The sequence below is a fragment of the Globicephala melas genome, chromosome 19 (assembly GCF_963455315.2).
Source record: "Globicephala melas chromosome 19, mGloMel1.2, whole genome shotgun sequence".
Lineage (NCBI taxonomy): Eukaryota > Metazoa > Chordata > Mammalia > Artiodactyla > Delphinidae > Globicephala > Globicephala melas.
In genome coordinates this window covers 43158058-43178913 of record NC_083332.1, presented here as the reverse complement: position 1 = coordinate 43178913, position 20856 = coordinate 43158058, and the positions used below count along the sequence as shown (strand labels likewise).

The window sequence follows — 20856 nt, the reverse complement described above, 5'->3', positions numbered from 1 at the left end:
TGCTGTAACCTGGAGCTGCCAGGATCTACACAGCGCGTGGGACCACTCTGCTGACGCACGACACCCGGCAGCGTTGCTCCGGGTGTGTAAGGTTTTTTTCAAACACACACACTCCAAGCAGGAAGTCAGTCTGATTTAATCCATTATGGCTTTTTTCAGGGTAGGAGATTCACATGCAAGAGAAGAACAAAGATTACAAATGTCCAAAACATGAGTCCAGAGCTCTGGCTCGTTCACAAGGCCTCTTGGGTCACAGGAAATGCCATGTAAGAAGCTGCTTTTGTGTAAAAAAAAAAAAATTATAAAGTTACAAAATCCCATTGAAGATACATGCACAGCATAATAAGGTCCTTAGGTGAACACAGAAGGCACGTCTCGCCCCTCGTGAGGGTCAGGTGTTCAGAAGCACATTGTCCTGAGGGCCCGAGAGCCTCTGGCCTGCTGACGGCCCAAGGAAAGACAGGGTTTGGCTGGGCCTGCCCAGCTGCCCTGGGGGCTGTCACTGCCACTTTGTCGTGTGGAGCCCTCGATCTCTTGGACCTGGTAAGCTAGTCTACGAGCTCTTCTTGAAACAGTCTTAGACCCAGAATAGGCATGTCATCTGAAGAAGATATGGTCTCCAAGGGTGTAAAGTATCACTCATGGGCACTGGGACCCACTCTCTCCTAGATCACACAGCAAAGGCCAGTTTTCTCCCTGCTTCAAGAATGAAGAGGGGGACTTCCCTGGCGGTGCAGTGGTTGAGAGTCCGCCTGCCGATGCAGGGGACACGGGTTCGTGCCCCGGTCCGGGAAGATCCCACATGCCACGGAGCGGCTGGTCCCGTGAGCCATGGCCGCTGAGCCTGCGCGTCCGGAGCCTGTTGCTCCGCAACGGGAGAGGCCACAACAGTGAGAGGCCCACGTAACGCAAAAAAAAAAAAAAAAAAAAAAAAGAATGAAGAGGGAACTGTTGCTCCTTGAACAAAAGAATCTTGGAAGCGTCGTTCTCAACAAAATGCCTGCCGTGAGCAGGGGCATCAGATGCAGACAGAAGCCGCTGGGGCCCAGGGATGGCCCTCTGCCGGTTTCTGTCTTGTCTCTCCCCCACACTCACCACAGCATGACGTGCTTCCTGCAGTGGTATAACAAGGCTCTATCTGCTTTGTCCCCTTGTGCTGATTTTTGGCAGAGGTTCAAGGGCTTAAGGTCTGTGGGACAGAAATGAGAAGTGGCGGAACGACGCCCTCACGAAGAGAGAGGCTGGAGAGTGCTAAGCGCCAAGGGGTGTCATCGTGTATGCCAGGCTCAGGAACGTCACCCTGGGGCTGTGAGGAGGCCTGCTCCATCAGCAACTCCCGCTGCTGTGCGGGAAGTCACAGCCTCCCTCCCAACATGCACGGTCCCCTGGCCACACTCCGGCCAGCACGGTCAGGAGGTGCAGGAGCGGAGGCCTGCGTGGCTCAGGCTGCCAGGGCAGGTCGGGTCTTCAGTCGGAGTCAGAGTCGGAATTCTCTTCTGAAAGGAAAGCAAAGAGGATGCCTGGCAGGAGTTTCGGGGCCAGCGGTGCCTGGGAGCCATCTCCGGGGAGGCACTGTCAGCTGGAACCCGGGGCTCAGGCCGCTCCTGCAGCTGATGGTGCCGTGGGTGGCGTCTGCTTGGCGCGAGGACCATCGAGTGCTTGGGAGCCTCTGGGTGCAGTCGAATGGAGGTGGGGAGCCCAGATGCCCCTTGCTCTGGGGCTCCAGGCCCTCCCAAATCTGCCTGGGCCGTTCCTACCTGGAGGTGTCAGGGTTGTATATCTGCCCCCCAACCCGCAGTTCAGCAGGTCAAAATGGGGCTAGCTATTGCCGAAGACACTAAAACATACTGGAAAATCAGGAAGCTTCTTTTTAGCCATTTCATAGTTTCAGTCTCCCCTGCCCCAGGAGTTTCAATGTCACTTGCCTGGGGACAGCAGGCACTCAGTGGAGAGATGCCAACTCCAAGGCGGGGCCTACAGGCCCCTCAAAAGCCCCCCCTTGTCCTTCTGTCCAGCCACATGTCACTGCTGATCCTCACTGGACACAACCACCTGTTCCAGAGAAACACCTCACCTGCCCTTTATACTCTGTTGTCTTCCCTCCACCTGTCCCATTTTTTTCTGCCTGCACACTCCTATACATCCATCAAAACCCAGCAATGGGGTCACCTCCACAGCCTCCTAGCTGGCACATAGGGTGGGTGCTCCCTCAGCTGCTTCATCCCTACCTCTGTTAGCTCTCGTTGTGCTGTTATGGTTGACATCTACTCTGGGCTCCTCGTGCCCCGTTTGTGCCGTGTGTGTACATCACCACTTTGTCTCTGGATCTAATTCCTGTCTGGGCTGAATTCCCTGAGGGCAGGTAGTTGGCCTTGCCCGTCTGCACATCCCTAGGGCCCAGCACATGGCAGCCTCTGTAGGTGTTTGGATCAACAGAGGCTGACAGAAGGGCCGCGAGGGATCATGGGACACCAGGCTGGGGGAGTTTGGTGCTGAGCCAAACATCCGATTTACTCAGTTGCAGGGAGCTGACACCTGCTTCTCCATTTAAAGCCTGCCTGGGGGTGTGGAGAGGAAGGGGCAGGTAAATGGCCTGGGCCCTCCGTCCCGGGTCAGCTCCTGGGCTTCCCAGCATTTCTGTGCTGGAGCCTCCACCGCCCCTGTAACTCCTGCCCCCTGGGCAGGGACCTCCACCTCGTCTGGTGGCCTCCCCGGGCGGGAGAGCCCTGGGCTGTGACTGAGGAGGGCCTGAGGGAGATCACAAGCTCCAAACCAGCTTGGAGCTTGGATGCACCCCTGTAGGGCCCCCAGCTGGGCACATGCACCCTGAGGATGCGACACGTTGGTATGGCTGCTGTCACGGATGGAAAAACCAGCCGTCTAACTTGCAGGGGTTTTTTGTTTTTGTTTTTTAAATCAGGTAACGGCACAACAGCCATTCTGAGCTGAAGGATGGCTTGAGGGACCAAAAAGTCTGTGGCACTTTCTTTGGGTCTAAAAAGTGAAACAAGCCCGAGCTTGACTGTGTTTGCCTGGGTGCTGCGGATAAGCATGAGAGCTTGGTTCGCTGGCCCTTAAGCTGGGGGTAGGCGAGACTGGGGAGCGGGGGCGCTGCTGTGGGACAGGCGGCCACGCTGCAGCCCAGTGGACGGCGTCCAGGGAGTTGAAGGCGAGTGACTGGCCGCGCTGGGGGCTCGTCAGGGAAGGTTTCATGAGGAGGAGGTGCCGGGCGTGCCCTCAGCTTGCCCTTCCTGGAAAGGCTGAGGCCCTGGGGAATCCTGTGCTCCCCAGAGGGGACCGGCGGGCTTTATGATCAGTGCCGCATGAAGGGATAGGAGAACCAGGCTGTGAAAACACTTCCTGCCCATGGGGAGAGAGGAAATGCTCTTACCCCAGCCTCAAACTAGCCGAGTATCCCCAGGGGAGAGCAGGGCCCCTGCATCAACCGTTCCAGGTGATGCGCTGGGTTCCCTGGTGGGACCCACAGGGTGGCTACCTACCTTCTGCCTTGTCAGCTGCGGTCTCACCTGCGGAGTCCCCTTGTTTGAGGAATTTGGCCACATCGTTAAAGATCAGGTAGAAGTCAATTGCAAACACGATGGTGGCAAAGAAGCCAAACACCTGTGGGATACAGGGGACAGGGAGGATGGGACGTGTCATCAGGAGCTGGGAGCCTGGGAATGGGGGGGGGCAGCCGGAGCAGCCGCTGCCCCATCCTCATAGCTTTGTTTTTATCTGCTTGGATAAGTAGCTCAGATTGGCGGACACAGACCCCTCCCGTTAATGACAGATAGAAAAACGAGCTGTTAACTTGGTTTGGCAAACAGCCTTTTTGAACACTGGGCAGAGTAAATCTCCAATAAGAGGACAGTGGAGTCGCTGAGATCCACGTCAAAGTCCAAGGTACCGAGGCAGAGGCAGAATATGCCCAAGAAGCTAAGAGGGGCACCCACTTAGGAGTGGGGTGAACTTGAGTGGGGCATCACTGGGCATCGCCCCCTCCCAGGGGTAGAGTGGCTACTCACTCCGGCTGCTTTGGAAGCTCCGTCCGAGTATTTGGCCACAGCTGTGATGGAGATGGCGAAGTAGATGAGGGCCGCTGTGACACAGCGTAGGAAGTCCTGGGGAGAGAGGGGCATGGTCACAGCGCCGTGAGCTCCCTGGAGTGGGGCACAGCATGGGAAGGGGGCCGCTGGGAGCCGAGGCAGGGGAGAGGGGCTCAGAAAGGCACTGTGTGCCAAGAACAGGGCCGGAATCCCACCGTCAGAGGAGGATGGGCCTGGCAGCCTGGACACATGCGGCCCCCAGGTCCAGCGTCCACGGCGCTCCCGCTCTTCCTGGCCCCACCTGCACTCCCTGGTCCTCCCCCAACCTCCACCCCGCCCCTGCCCAGTGGCCCCCTGTAGGCTGCCGTCCTCTGCCAGGTGGACAACAGGGTACGGACCAGGCTGCAGCTCTCCCTGTGGGTTGGCCCAGATGCAGACTTCCCCGTTTGGCGGGCAGGGAGAAGTTGGAAATCTTGTCACTGCTCCCTCTGGCTCTCCAATAGGGAGATCTGGCCCCGGACCTTGCTTTGCCACATACTTGTGGCAGATCATTTATGTATCATGGTTTCTGTCTACTGGTCCCTAAAATGGGGACAGGGGGTGCAGCCCATCAGGAAGAACGCTGGGTATGAAGTCAGGAGACCAGAGTTCAAGTGCAGCCTTTGCTGTACCTTCTCTCTTACCCATTTCATACAGCAAAGTCCGGGATGGGGTTCTGGGCCCTCCCAGGTGATAAAAAGAGTTGTCAGGCGGCTGAGATCTGGGTAAGCCCTGCAAGTCCTCAGTTAACCTGCCCTGCCCCGTGTGGAAATGGCTAGAATTCCTGCGGCTAAGACTCATGCCGATGGGCCCAGTTGGGAACACCAGCGCCACCTGATGGCGAGGGGGGAGGATGCCGTCTGGGGTTCGTAGCCTCACAGAGGGACACTGGAGGCCCTGGAGGCACGGCAACCTGCCCTGGGTCATGTGGCTGCCGTGCGGTGGGGCCTGGATCATCCGAGGCCAGGCCTACCCACCAGGCTCAACCAACTGCAAACGCCCCCTCCAGTGCATTGAAGAAAGGGTGAGGGCCGAAATGCACAACTCTCCGTGATAGCCGGTCAACCCCTTCCTCCCGGGGCCCCAGCCCTCACCATCATGGGCCAGCACAAGCCCTGCCACTTGTCGTTCAGCTGCATGGCATCAGCAAAGAGGAAGCAGAGGGCCAGCAGGAACTCCAGCAGGGGCGCCGTGAGGAAGGCGGATGCTGAGGACGCCACATAGCAGACGAAGGTGATGAAAGAGAGACCCTGGGAGGTGGTGGAGGGAGAAGTCAGAGCCTGTGCACAGACCCTCCCTGCAGGCAGGACTAGAGGAGGCTCCAGCAGGTGAAGTGACCTGCCCAGTCCTGCAGATGCAGGATTAGAACTCCATCAGACGCACACCCGTGCTGCCCCCAGTGCCTCTGGGCATGGCTCTGCATCCTGACCTCAGGCCAGCTCCCTGCCGGGACCCAGTCAGGAAGCCCCAGCCTCTCCTGCGTCCAGCCCCCCAGGAAGCTGCCTCCTGGGGCTGTGCCACTCCCACCCACCCCAGAGGCTCTACGGCAGAATCCACCAACTCAGATGGTGCCCAACGGGAAAATCAAACCCAAGCCGTCTCAAAGGCAGTCCACTAAGCAGGAGCCAGTTTCAGAAAATTACACCCAAGATTTGTGCTTGAATGAAAAATTTACCTGAAAAACTACACAAATGTGGTGCTTTAGTTAATGATACACATGCTGAAGTATTCAGAGTTGAAAGGTACTGATGTCTGCAATTTACTTTGAATGCATCAAAAAATAAAACGTTTTGATGGACAGATAGATATGTGATAAAGCAAATAGTATACCCTAGGTGGTGGGTATATGGGGTTTTTTCTTGGTATATTTGCAAATTTTCACAATAAGGCGAAAACATCCAGGAGAGGGAGTGGTGACACTGACACTTCATGCCCTGCTGCATCATTTGTTCAGCCTTTGTGAAAGGTGGGGTGAACTGTAATGAGGAACTGATTAAGAATTAAAGTGTTTTCTGCAGCCCTGTCCACACACTGTGGGCGGCAACTGATGCGTGAGGATGCCGAGGCCCCTGGTTAGTTCTGCAGACCCGTGTGCTCTGAAGAGCAGACGGGGATGACGGGGCTGTTCACTGGAGTGCCTGCTGAGGCTTGTGGGGCCTCCTCAGCTCCTCACCACCACCCAGGCACCAGGTGCCCTGCACAGCCCACTTTGCAGATGAGAAGAGTGAGGTTCAGGGAGATGAAGTGGTGTGCTCAGTGTCATACAGCTAAGAAGAGGGCATCAGAATTTGAACTCTGGCTTGGCTGACTCCACATCTGGAGTTCTTAAGCAACACTGCCCTGTGGTTGCTGGCCTTTATCTGTCCTGGTTTTGGTCACTCTGGCTGGGTTTGAGCAGGTCCATGGCTGAGTAGCTCAGAGTGGGCCAGGGGGCTATGTGGGGATGACACCCAGATGCCCTACAGGAGGCCCTGTGGTAGCTTCAGACAAATGAGCTGAAGAGCACCCGTATCTGGTCTGAACATGACAATGGAGGTAGCTGAGCCCAACTTGAACAGATGGGAAACTAAGGCGTAGAGATGGGCTGAGAGGCTGCTAGGGCCTCCCAGGAAGGCAAGGCCACAGGACTCTGGCCTGGCCTGGCCCTATCCTCTACTTCCTCTGCCAAAGGCTGTTCTGTCCCTCCTTTTCCTGTCCCCTACCCCCAAAGCCTGATTCTGGGGATCCCTCTCTCGATTCTGTTTCCTCAGTCCCTGATTCCTGGTGGCAACTTCCTCCCCCTTCCTGCCCATGTCAGCCTCCCCACTTGCTTGGGCCTGGGGGCAGCCAGAGGTGACCTGAGGGGGCAGGAGTGACCTCCAGTGGCTCCCCTTGCGTCTTCAGTGCCCACTCCTCATCCGTCCCTCCTCCGCACTTAATCCTCCTAGACCTAGATTCTTGGCGCCCAGCTTTGCCGAGGGCCTCCTCTAGGCTCTGGCCAGCATCCCCCCCACCCATGAGGTGGGCCTGAGTGGGGTGTGGTTGGGGTCCCCTCAGGGGATGGTGGATTCAAAGCTTCTCCAAAAAAGTGGCTCCCATCAATCTCCAAAGTGGGGCTGCGTGGCCAACCAGGAGGCAACTCCCTGGAGTGTGAGCTGCGAGTCCTGGACCGTGATGCCTCATCTGGGAGTCCGGCAGGTGCCAGGCTGGTGACCTCTGGGCTGACCCCAGAGGCAGAGGAGGTGGTAGGACGGCCTCCTGCTATCAGCTCTGGGTGGTACAAAGGAGAGGCTGCGGCAGAACCCTCCTCTCTCTGATCCCTGCTGTCCCCTGGCCCTCAACTGACCCATGTCAAATCCCCTAGAGGCTCGGGCCTCAGCTTTCTTGTCTGCAAAGTGGGAGTAATGACAGATTATCAAATTGCTGGAGATCTAAGTAACAACTGCTCCACTCTTATCCCGCCTCCCCTCCGCTTGGCCTCTTCCTCCCCTTCTCTCCACAGAGGCCCAGCACCAAACCCCAACCCCACAGGCTGACAGTGCAGGAGTTTTCCGAGTGTCCCGAGGACAAAGGCCTCTTGACGGGCCTGGGGTGGGGGGCGGGGGCGGGAAGGAGGAAGGAGCTCAGCGGGGGCGGGACGGCTGGATCCTAGCGAGGGAGGGGAGGAGGGGGATGAAGTCACCCCGCTGGGCCGCCCCTCAGCAGCCTGGGTGGGGGTGGGCTCCCTGCGCGCCCCCCACTGTGTGGCCCGGGCCTCACCCAATCCCGGGGGTCCCCCCTCCCAGCTGGCTGGACTCCACTCTGGCTTCCGCCCTGCAGCTCGAGGCCCGGTTGGTCCTCCCTGAGCCCAAGAAAGCGGGCCAGGGAGCAGAGAAACGACCTGGGGTTCGCGAACGGCCGATTCCTCCTAGGCCCGGCCCGGGCGTGGCGAGAGGCTATGCGGAGCGGGGTGCCCCCGATGGAGGCCAGAAGATGCGGGGACGCAGCCCGTCCCAGAGGCCCAGAGAGGGCGGAGGCGCCGGAGGTCACACAGCGCTGGGCCGAGCTCCCAGGGGCCCGGCCGCCGCGTCGGGGGCCTCCTCCCCAAGCTTCCCTGCGGCTCCCGCCTCGCCTCCGACCCGCGGCTGAGCTTCAGCGAGCCCGTCCCAAACCGCGGAAGTTTGCCGATCTCAGCCCAACTTCGCGGGGCTGCGAGGGGCACCGGCCGGGCGGGGCGCCAGGACCCGGCCGTACAGAAGGCGGCGCCCCTAGCCCTACGCCCGGGAGCTGCAGGCGGGAGCTGCCGCAGGGGTCTCCGCGCCGCCGGGAGGGGGCCAGGGGCCCGCACTCACCGTCTCCGCCAGCAGGAGGCGGCCTTTGAGCGAGCAGAGGAAGGCGCGCGCCGGCAGGAGGGCGCGGAGCCCGGGAAGGGCCGCGTGGGACTGGGAGCGGCCGGCAGGCTCGCGGTCTGGGTCGGGCTCCGGGTCTGGGGGCCACATGGCGGCGGCGGCGGCCGCGGCTCGGCCTCGCTCCCCCTTACTCTGCGTACAGGAGGGAAACGGAAACCCTGACTGTGCGGAAGGAGGATCGCGCCAGACCAGTTGGGCCCGGGGGCTCATCCCGCCCCGCCCGCGCTCCGCCCCTCCTCGCTTCTTGCCCTCTCCTGCCCTTTCCTCCCCTCTTCGCCTCCCTCCCTCTCCCCTCCTCCCCCCTCCTGCCCCCTCCTCTCCTCTCCCCCCGCTCCTCTCCTCTCTCCCCTCTTCCGCCCGCCTTCCTCCTCTTCCCCTCTCCTCCTCCCCCTCGGACTTTGGCTGTCGGGGCTGCTTAGGCCCTCGCTGGTCCGACTGGCAGTGATGCTGGCTTGGGGCTTCCTCAGGCTCACCCCCGCATTCTCCCCTCACCCTTGTCCTGGCGGCTGGAGGCCTTTTTATTGCCGCCCCCCGTCGGAGCTCCCACCCATCTCTCCTTGCCCAGAAGATTGTCTGCATTCGCTGTCTCCAGTCTAGCTTCCTGCCCTAGCTCCCGTCGGGCATCCAGGAACCTAGGCCTTCAAACAGCGAGACCTCTCTGTTGTCTTCCTGCGGCTTTCACCCCACTGTCAGCTCCCTGCCCCACTTCCTCTCTCTTTCTCCCCTGACCACCCCTCCCATCTTTGGCCAGCCCAGCCTCCTGCGGCCTCTTTGTTGTCTGCCCCAGCCCTGGGTTCGGCACCACCCCCATCTTCATCCCAGGAGGACTCCCAGATAGAGACCTCGGAGCCCCAGCCCTTACACAACACACACATGTCTCCAGGGCGTCTGGAGTTCAGTGTGACCAATACCCAGCCCATGACATTCTCACTATGCCTGAGCCTCTGCCAAGGGCACTGCCATCTGCCCTTCCACCCCCAAGAGCCAGAGACCTGGGGATTGGCCTCGTTCTCCCTGACCCCACCCTCACCTTCACCCCCCATCTATCACCAAGGCCCACACATCTTCACCTCCTAAAGCTTTCTTAGAACTCTGTCCATCTCATCACCACATTCTCCATTAGATCTCAGACCACTGCTGTCTCCTTCCTGGACTGTTGTGATGGTGTCTTTAGGAGGCCTCTCTGCTTCCTCTCTTGGCAGCCAGAGGGATGCTTAAATCATCAGTCACAGTCACCTCCATTCTCCTCACCTGGAAAAACCTTGGGAGCTTCCATCTTGCTCAGGGTCTGGGTATAGAGAGTAAAAACAGCCCCTTGCTATCCTTTCCTCTGTCTCTCCCACCTGTAGAGCTTCTTATCTCCTCCATGCTCCCTCTTGCCACAGGGCCTTTGTACATGCTGATCCCTCTACCTGGAATGCTCTTTCTCCACCGTGTTATCTGATTAACTCCTCCTTTTCTTCTGTGATCATACTGCATTGTCACTTTCTCAGAGGAGACTTCCCCAACCTTTCCAGCTAGGTAAGAGACATTCATTCACTCATTTATTTATTCATTCTACAGCAGTGCTAGAAGCCCAGGATGCAGGGAAACCCCAGCTTTGTTTGCGGGGAGGCTGGGTGGGTAAACAAAGCATGTCCAGAGAATCCTGAATAAGATGATTCCTGGTAATAGATGTCTGGCTGGTTCAGAGTGCAGCCAGGCAGCCTGTGTGGATGAGAGGACTGAGCTAAGGGCTGGGGGAGAAGACAAATCAGACAAGGGGTGGAGCCACATTGTGGAGGACCAGGCCTTGGTGTTTGGATTTTACTCCAAATTCCCTGGGAGGAGGCCCGGTGAAGATTAGAACAGAGAATGACCTGGTTCTGATCTGTGTTAAGTAAAACATGCCTCAAAACTATAACTCAATAATAAGAAGAAAACAAGCCAATTTAAAGAATGGGCCAAAGATCTGAACAGACGATTCAACAAAGATATATGAACATCCAAGAAGCATGTGGAAAGATGTTCAATATCATTAGACATCTAAGAATGTGCATTAAAGCCACCATGAAATCATATTGTACTCTACACCTATCAGAGTGGCTTCGTAAAAAGGGGATGCTGCTGTGTAAGTGCTCGTGAGGACGTGGAGCTACCAGAGCTCTCAGACAGCACTGACGGGGTGGAAATTGTTACCACCCCTTGGGAAGACAGTTCGGCAGTTCCTTTTTTTTTTTTTTTTTTACATCTTTATTGGAGTATAATTGCTTTACAATGGTGTGTTAGTTTCTGCCTTATAACAAAGTGAATCAGTTATACATATACATATATCCCCATATCTCTTCCCTCTTGCGTCTCCCTCCCTCCCACCCTCCCTATCCCACCCCTTTAGGTGGTCACAAAGCACCAAGCTGATCTCCCTGTGCTATGCGGCTGCTTCCCACTAGCTATCTACCTTACGTTTGGTAGTGTATATATGTCCATGCCTCTCTCTCGCTTTGTCACAGCTCACCCTTCCCCTTCCCCATATCCTCAAGTCCGTTCTCTAGCAGGTCTGTGTCTTTATTCCTGTCTTAATGGCAGTTTCTCAAAAAGTTAAACAGAGACCTACCATATGACCCAGCCATTTTACTCCTGGGTGTTTACCCAAGAGAAATGAAAGCACGTGTCTTTACAAAGGCTTGTAGGCAGATGTTTATAGCAGCCCTATTTTTAATAGCTCCCCCTGGAAACCACCCACAGTCCATCAACAGGTAAAGGGATAAACTAACTGTGGGACATTTATACAGTGGAGTACTTCTCAGCAATAAAAAGAAATAAATCTTTGACACACGTAGCAACATGGATGCATTTGGCAGATACTATGTTGAATGAAGAAAGTCAGACTCAAAAGGATGATACTGTATGAGTCCACTTTTGTGAAATTCTAGTACAGGCGAAACTAAGCTGTGGTGAGAGAAGTCAGATCAGTGGTTGCCTGGGGGCGGGAGGAAGCTTTCTGGGAGCTGGAAATGTTCTTTATTTCGACTGGGGTGATGGTTTTACAGGGACGTACGTTTGTCAAAACACATCAAACTGTGCACTTAAAAGGGGTGCGTAGTAGTTCATGTAATTTATCTCTCTGCTACTGAAAGGGTTCTGAGAAAAAAGAAAATACAGTGACTGACTAGAGTGGCTGAGAGGGCCTAGGAGAGGGCAGGCCGATCCGGGTGGGTACCCTCGTATGAGGTGACTGGAGACCCGTGACGACTGTGCATTCCCCGGCAGGCTCTGCGCTCCCTAGGGGCCTGTCCATGGCCCGCCCCATCCCAGAACCCGTCACACAGGATGGCACCAAGACATGTCTGCTGTGGGGTGAAGCAGGGTGGCCCTTTTCCTTTTACATTCTTTGTGTAAGGAATATTTTCTGTTCTCCTCCACTTACTTATTTATCTTATTCTTTGGGTTATAATTATGTACTATTGTGCTTAATTTTGTTGGTTAAGTAGTTCCATCTTTGGCCATTAGGACCTCCTTCAGGTGGGTGCCTCTGTACCTAACATGCCCCCTCTTTTTGTCTTTTTTCCGTGTGTTTTTTTTTTTTTTTTTTTTTTGGCCATGCGGCATGCGGATCTTAGTTCCCCGATGAGGGATCGAACCCTTGCCCTCCGCAGTGGAAGCGTGAAGTCCTAACCACTGGACTGCCAGGGAGTTCCCATACATTTCCTTATTTTCTGACACTGTAAGATGCTTCAGGTTCATATTATATTCTCCCCATCCCAGCCCTAGGATAAGCTGTTCTTCCAAGGAGCTCCAGTGCTTTTTACTGGAGAATGGTGTTTAGCAACCAAGATCTCTCCGGACAGTTGTTTTTTTAATTAATTAATTAATTAGGCTGCTCTGGGTCTTAGTTGCAGCACATGGGATCTTCATTGCAGCATGCGGGTTATTTTAGGTGCGGCACGCGGGCTATTTTAGGTGCGGCATGCGGGATCTAGTTCTCTAGTTCCCTGAACTGGTATGGAACCCGGGCCCCCTGCATTGAGAGCGTGGAGTCTTAACCACTGGACCAGCAGGAAAGTCCCTTGGGGCAGTTTTTTTTTTAATTAATTAATTTGTTAATCTATTTATGGCTGAGTTGGGTCTTCGTTGGTGCACGTGGGCTTTCTCTAGCTGCGGTGAGCGGGGGGCTGCTCTTTGTTGCAGTGCGCGGGCTTCTCATTGCGGTGGCTTCTCTTGTTGCAGAGCACGGGCTCTAGGTGCGCGGGCTTCAGTAGTGGCGCGTGGGCTTCAGGAATTGTGGCTCGCGGGAACGCAGTCTCAGTAGTTGTGGCACACGGGCTTAGTTGCTCCATGGCATGTGAGATCTTCCTGGACCGGGGCTTGAACCCCTGTCCCCTGCGTTGGCAGGCGAATGCTTTTTTTTTTTTTTGCGGTACGCGGGCCTCTCACTGTTGTGGCCTCTCCCGTTGCGGAGCACAGGCTCAGCGGCCATGGCGCACGGGCCCAGCCGCTCCGCGGCATGTGGGATCTTCCCGGACCGGGGCACGAACCTGTGTCCCCTTCATCGGCAGGTGGACTCTCAACCACTGCGCCACCAGGGAAGCCCGGCAGGTGGATTCTTAACCACTGAGCCATGAGGGAAGCCCCCTCTGGACACTTTTAATTTGCATTTCTCTAGTTATGAGTGAATCAAACTTGGGTTTTTTGCATGTGTAAGAGCCATTTGCATTTCCTTTTCTGAGAACTGACTTTTCACGTCCTTCACATATTTTTTCTATTGTTGATTTTTAAAAATTAATAGCTAAGAATACATATATTCAGGAAATTAATCTTGAAATGTGAGTTATGAATTTTTTTTCTGGTTTGTCATTTGTCTTTTGCTTTGCTTTTTTGCCATACAGATTTTCCTTTTAGAACCTGCTGTTTTTCTCCTTGAAAATATAAATGTAGTGAATGACAGTAGCAGGGTCTATGATGCTCACCATTCTTAGATGTAGTGGGATGTGCCTTTCTTGGTCATGGTGTTTTGATCTTTTGATAAACCTCTGGATTCATTTTATTAGTATTTTATTTGGGATTTTGGCCTTGATTTTCATAAATAGAATTGACCTCTTGTTTTTATTTCATTTTATTTTTTGTGTTATTCTTTATTGTTTCCTAATGAATGCATTTAAAGCTATAAATTTTTCTCTGGGGATCACTTCATACACATCCCCAAAATATTGCTCTAGTTTGTATCCATTTCTAATTAGCTGGTTGTTTCAGTTTCAAGCTCCTCTTTAATCCAAGAATTATTTTATTTTATTAAAAATATTTATTTATTTGGTTGCATCTGGTCTTAGTTGCGGCAGGCGGGCTCCTTAGTTGCAGCATGCGAACTCTTAGTTGTGGTGTGCAAACTCTTAGTTGTGGCATGCAAAGTCTTAGTCGCGGCATGCATGCGGGATCTAGTTCCCTGACCAGGGATCAAACCTGGGCCCCCTGCATTGGGAGCGCAGAGTCTTATCCACTGCGCCACCAGGGAAGTCCCCCAAGAATAATTTTAAAAAGGTATTTTTACATTTTTAATTAGATAAATTTTGGACTGTACATTGTGGTTAGTTTCTAATTTATGTATTTTATTCAGAGAATAGTTCTATATGTTCTGCTTTCTGGAATTTGTTAAGATTTGTGTCCTAATAAACAGAGAGTCAATTTTTGTAAATGTTCCATGTGTGTTTAAAAAGACTGAATGTTTTATTTGTTGGGTACAAAATTAATCTATGTATCCATTATATATCTTATTAAGTATGTAATTTTAACCCTCTGTATACTTATCCTTTTTTACTTGATATATTTGACTTATTAAAACAGGTATATTAAAGCTACTCACTAAGGTTTTATTTATTTATTTTTGGCTGTGTTGGGTCTTCATTGCTGCGCACAGGCTTTCTGTAGTTGTGGCGAGGGGGCGTTACTCTTTGTTGTGGTGCGCGGGCTTCTCATTGCAGTGGCTTCTCTTGTTGCGGAGCACGGGCTCTAGGTGTGCGGGCTTCAGTAGTTGTGGCGCCTGGGCTTAGTTCCTCCATGGCATGTATCTTCTCATGGGATCTTCTCAGACCAGGGCTTAAACCCATGTCCCCTGCATTGGCAGGCAGATTCTTAACCACTGCACCACCAAGGAAGCCCTCACTAAGGTTTTAGGTTTATTACTCTGTCCTTGCATTTCTAATAGTTTTTGAGCTTTTTTTTTTAAGATATGATGTTAGATGAACAAATGTTAACATAATTTTGTTCAGTGGAGTATAGCAATTAAGAGCATAAGCACTGGTTCTACCACTTTCTTTACTTCTCTGTTCTCAGTTTCTCCATCTGCAAGATGAGGAGAATAATATTACCTAAGTCATATGACTACTATAGGGATGAAATGTGTTAATGTATCTTAGAACAGTGCCTAGCATATAGTAATTTTTATTAGATATTATCTTAATAAAACATCTTTCTTTTTCCTAGTGAATGCCTTTAACTTTGAATTCTGTTTCATTTAATATTAAGTTCACCACCCCTACTTTCTTTTTGGTAGCATTTATCTGGCATTCTTGTTTTTTTAAAAAAATATTTATTTATTTGGCTGCACCAGGTCTTAGCTGTGGCACGTGGGATCTTTAGTTGTGGCATGCAAACTCTTAGTTGTGGCATGTGGGATCTAGCTCCCTGACCAGGAATCGAACCGGGGCCCCCTGCATTGGGAGCATGGAGTCTTAGCCACTGGACCACCAGGGAAGTTCCTGGCATTCTTGTTTATACATTTCTCATATAAGTATTTGATGCAATAAATATCTAAGTACTACTTTAGTTTCATCTCACAAATTTTAATATGTTGTGTTTTCATTTTTGCTTACTTCAAAATATTTTCTAATTTCTCTTGAGGCTTTATCTTTGACCCACAGATTATTTGGCAGTGTGTTGTTTAATTTCTAAACATTTGGAGGTTTTCTACTTATCTTTATGTTATTAATTTCCAGTTTAATTCTGTTATGGTCAGAGAACATACTTTGTATAATTTCAGTTCTTTTAAATGTATTGAGATTTGTTTTGTGATTCAGGATATAGTCCATCTTGGTGAATTCTCTATGTATGCTTGAAAAGAAAGTGTATTTGTTGAGTGAAATGTTCTGTAAATGTCAATTAGATCCAATTGATTGGTGGTGGTTTAGTTCTTCTATATCCTTGATGATTTTCTCCGTACCTGTTCTATCAGTTATTGAGAGAAGAGTTGACATCTTCAACAATAACTGTGGATTTGTCCATTTTTCTTTTCAGTTCAATCAGTTTTTCCTTTATACATTTTGAGGCTCTGTTGTTAGGAACATTTAGTATTGTTATATCTCCTTCATAAAGCAAATTGACCCTTTCATCCCTGGTGATTTTCTTTGCTTTATACTTTGTCTGATATTAATATTGCCATTCCAGTTTTCTTTTGATTGGTGTTTTCATGGAATATCTTTTCCCATCATTTTATTTTTCATCTAACTATAGCACTATATTTAAAGTGGGTTTCCTGCAGATGGCATATAGTTGGGTCTTTTTAAAAAATTTTTTTATCCATCTGGCAATTTATCTATTTTGACTGGTGTATTTAGACCATTTATATTTAATATAATTATTTGTATATTTGGATTTAGATCTACCATTTTTCTGTCCGTTTGTTCCTTCTTTTTGTTCTCATTTCTCACCTTCTGCCTCATTTTGGATTATTTGAATATTTTTTAGTATTCCATTATAACTTACCTACCTTAAAAACTGAGGTTTTTTACTCTATCTCTTTGTCCAGTTTTTTTAGTGCTTTCTATAGGTATTGCAAATACATGTTTAACTTTTCAGTCTACATAGAATTAACTTGTTACCACTTCAAATACAGTATAGAAACCTGACCACCATATTTGTTCTTTTGTCCTCCCCTCTTTATGCTATAGTTGTCATACATATTACATCTACATACATTGGAAATCCCATCAGATAATGTTATGATTTTTGCTTTCAAAAATCATTTTAAAGAACTCAAGGAGAAGGATATTCTGTTTACGCAGATATTTACTATTTCTGTTGCTCATCCTTAATCTTTGAAATTCCATATTTTCCTCTGGTATCATTTCCCTTCTGTCTGAAGAACTTCCTTTGGCAGTTCTTTCAGAGTAGATATGCTGGGAATGCTTTCTCTTAGTTTTACTCTTTTCAAGAATGTCTTTATTTTGCCTTCCTTGATGAAAGGTAATTTCACTGGATATAGAATTCTGGATTGACAGTTAATTTCTTTCAGCACTTGAAAAATGTGCCACTTCCTTCTGTGTTCCACGGTCTGTGATAAGAAATGCTCAATTATTCAAATTGCTGTTTCTCTATAAGTAATGCATCATTTTCCTCTGGCTGCTTTCAAGAGTTTTTTCTTCATTTTTAGTTTTTAAAAATTTGATTATGATGTATCTAGGCATGGATTTTTTGAATTTATTCTATTTGGAATTTACTGAACTTGAAACTATAAATTTATGTCTTTTGCCAGTTTGGGGAAGTTGTCAGCCATCATTTTTTCAATTTTTTTCCCACACTCTTTCTCCTCTAAGTATCTATTTATACAAATGTTAGACCTTTTGGAATTATCTCTAAAGTCCCCAAGACTCTGTTCATTTTGTTTTGATCTTTTGTTGAGATTGGATAATTTCTATTGATCTTTCAAGTTCACTAACTCTTTTCTTCTGTCATCTCCATTCTGCCATTAAGCCCATCCAATGAGGTTTTTTTTTTTGCGGTACGCGGTCCTCTCACTGTTGTGGCCTCTCCCGCTGCGGAGCACAGGCTCCGGACGCGCAGGCTCAGCGGCCATGGCTCACTGGCCCAGCCGCTCCGCGGCATGTGGGATCTTCCTGGACCAGGGCACGAACCCGTGTCCCCTGCATCGGCAGGCGGACTCTCAACCACTGCGCCACCAGGGAAGCCCCATCCAATGAGTTTTGTATTTTGGTTATTGTTAGCAGTTTTTAAATTCCCACTTGATTCTTTTTTAAAAGATTATCTTCTATTTCTCCTCTGAGACTTTCTATCTTTCCATTTATTTCATGTATTCTTAGAGCATGGTTATAATGTTCTCTTTCAAATCTGTTTAATCATCCTAACATTTGTGATATTCTTGGGATTACTTTCTGTTGTCTGTCTTTTCCTTCATGAGACATTGTCTGGTCCTTCATACATCAAGTATGTGAATGTAACAAATGCCACTGAATTGTTCACTTTAGAATGGTTCATTTTATATTATGTAAATTTTACCTCAATAAAATGTTTAATTATCCCTTTTTAAAAAGTAACAAAGTACTGATACACACTATATGTTCATAGAAGTTGAAAACATGCTAAGTGAAAGAAGCCAGACACAAAAGTCCACATATTGTATGACTCCATTTACATGAAGTACCCAAAGTAGTCAAATCCATAGACACAGAAAGGAAGTTACCGGTTGCCAGGGGCTGGGGAGAGGAAGGAATGGGGAGTGATTTCTTAGTGGATACAGGGCTTCTTTTTGGAGTAATGAAAATGTTCTGGAACTGGATGGGTGGTGATGGTTGCAGAACATTGTGAATGTACTAGATGTCACTAATGGTATATTTTATGTGTATTTTACCATAAATTTCAAGTTGATACGTCTGATATTTTACCATAAATTTCAAGTTGAACTGAGGTGCAGTTCTTTTTTCATTTTCTTCTTTTGCTTTTTTATAGCCAAATAAAGGGTTTGACAAAGGGAGTTCCCCTTACAATTAAAAAAACAAACAAAAAAACCAAAACAACCTACCTTTTTGGTTGTATTATGATTTTTATTTATTTTTTTTAGCAAGTATTTGTCAGTGGTAATCTTGGAGTCATTACTGGTTGCAGGGGCAGGGGCGGGGAAGTCTTTTATTTGCTTTTCCACTTAATTGCTAGTTCCCTCCAAACTTTGAAGCTACTGCTTCACTGTTTTCTAATATCCAGGGTGGCCTTTGATGTTTGGTGTTGTTCTCTTGTCAGTAACATCTTTTTGCTGTTTCTCTCTCTCTGAAAACTTTTAGGATTTTCTCTTTATCTTTAGAGTTCCCGTATTTCACCAAGAAATGTGGACGTGAGGATCCTTTTCCAGTAAACTTGCTCACCACTAGGTGGCCCCTTTACATCAGAACACTTTAGTTTTTCTATAGCTGAATGTTTTCCAGTTGTTTCTTAGGTTATTTCCTTCCCTCCCTTTTTTTCTGTTCTCGCATTATGGGATCCCTTTGAGATGGTTGTTGAACCTCTTGGATTTATCCTCCCTGTCTCTCTTAAGTTCTTCTAAAATAATCTCCTTGCCTTCTTTGCTTTACTTTCTGGGAGCTTTCCTGGACTTTATCTTCCAGAACACTGATTTTCCGCTGTATTCAAACTTTCTGTTAAATTTTTAAATCTTTGTCATGTTCCCCCCACCACTCCCCCCAAAAAACTATTGTTAGCTTATTGCCCTTTTTTACAGTCTTTCTTGTTTTAAGGACACAGCATCCATCTTTATTCTGAACGTACTAGTTAGGATTTTTCAGAATCTGCATTTCTACTAGATCCATAGGTGATATGCCCACTCGCAGGCTGTTCCTGGCAGATACTCACCTGGTGTAGTTTTGCTCTGAAGGGGCATCTTCCTGCAGTCTCTGGTGACCATGTCCCTGACCGGGAGTCCCCTTCTCAGCAGGACAAGTGGCTATCAGCACATCACGACTTCTCTGATTGGGTGTGGAGAAACTTCCTGCTTCAGAGAGCCACCCCCAGGGATTGAGAGGAGTGGCTACACAAAGGAGTTTAGCAAGGTCCACCCTTTTCCACTGGATTCTGAGCACAGTCATATTTAGCTTATGCTTTTTGATAAAATTTACCTATGATGAAACACACAGATCTCAAGGATACAGCTGGATGTTTTGACAAATGTATACACCTTTGTAACCAGTTCCCCCAACTAAGATATAAAACTTTCTCATACTCCCATAAGCTCCTTCCTGCCCATTCTCCACCTCCTGAGGCAACTACTGTTTCCATTTCTTTCACAATATTTTTCCTTGTTCATTTTTTTTCTTGAAGTATAGTTGACTTACAATATTATATTCATTTCAGGTGTATGATATAGTGACAATATTTTTATAGATTATATTCCATTTAAAATTATTATAAAATATTGGCTATATTCCCTGTGCTATAAAATATATGCTTGTAGCTTATTTATTTTATAAACTTAAATCCCCTACCTCTATCTTGCCCCTTGCCACTTCCCACACCCCACTGGTAACCACTAGTTTGTTTTCTATATTGTGAGTCTGTCATTCATTTGTTTTATTTTTTAGATTCCACAGATAAGTGATAACATACAGTGTTTGTCTTTCTCTGTCTGACTTATTTTACTAAGCACAATATCCTCCAGGTCTAACATGTTGTTGCAAATGGCAAAATTTCATTCTTTTTTATGGCCGAGTAATATTCCATTGTATGTATATGTGTGTGTGTGTGTGTGTATGTATGTATGTATGTGTGTGTGTGTACATAAATGTCTATTTTAGGTCTTTTGCCCAGTTTTTTTTTTTTTTTTTTGCCCAGTTTTTAATCAGGTTTTTTTTTGATATGAGTTGTATGAGCTGTTTATATATTTCAGATATTAACCCCTTATTGGTCATATCATTTGCAAATATTTTCTCCCATTCAGTAGGTTGTCCTTTCATTTTGTTGATGGTTTTCTCTGCTGTGCAAAAGCTTTTAAGTTTAATTCTTATTTGTTTTTGCTTTCGTTTCCTTTGCCTTAGGAGACAGATCCCCCCCAAAAAAATGTTGCTATGATTTATGTCATACATCCATTTATGACAAAAACTCTTAATAAAGTGGGTAGAGGGAGTTCCCTGATGGTGTAGTCGTTAGGATTCGGCACTTTCACTGTCATGGTCGGGGTTCAATCCCTGGTCGGGGAACTGAGATCCCGCAAGCCGTGCTGCGTGGCCAAAATAAAAATCAATCAATAAATGAAAGCGCTTGTTAAAAATTTTTTTTTTAATTAAAAAATAAAGTGAGTAGAGAGGGAACATACCTCAACATAACAAAGACCATATACGACAAACCTATAGCCAACATCATACTCGACAGTGAAGAGCTGAAAGCCTTTCCTCTAAATTCAGGAACAAGACAAGGATGACCATTCTTGCCACTTTTATTCAACATGATATTGGAAGTCCTAGCCACAGCAATCAGACAAGAAAAAATAAAGAAATCCAAATTGGAAAGGAAGAAGCAATACTGTCACTGTTTGCAGATGATGTGATACCATATACAGAAAATCCTAAAGACCACCAAAAAACTATTAGAACTAATAAATGAATTCAGTAAAGTTGCAGGATACAAAATTAATACAGAAATCTGTTGTGTTTCTA

The 20856-nt window shown here is 48.7% G+C and overlaps 2 protein-coding genes across 2 annotated transcripts in view; one reads left to right on the top strand and one right to left on the bottom strand.

Annotated features, from left to right (window-relative positions):
• Positions 1–20856, top strand: part of CMTM4 (CKLF like MARVEL transmembrane domain containing 4) — a 145091-nt gene that overhangs the window by 76319 nt on the left and 47916 nt on the right. The gene's annotated exons all lie outside the window — the stretch shown is intronic.
• On the bottom strand, positions 6–8973 carry CMTM3 (CKLF like MARVEL transmembrane domain containing 3). The gene is made up of 6 exons (XM_030863773.3): positions 8945–8973; positions 8396–8584; positions 5180–5335; positions 4026–4121; positions 3501–3621; positions 6–1496 (listed from the first exon to the last, which is right to left on the bottom strand). Exons 2-6 carry the CDS (start codon positions 8540–8542, stop codon positions 1468–1470), a joined length of 549 nt encoding a protein of 182 aa, XP_030719633.1. The 5' UTR covers positions 8543–8584; positions 8945–8973; the 3' UTR covers positions 6–1467.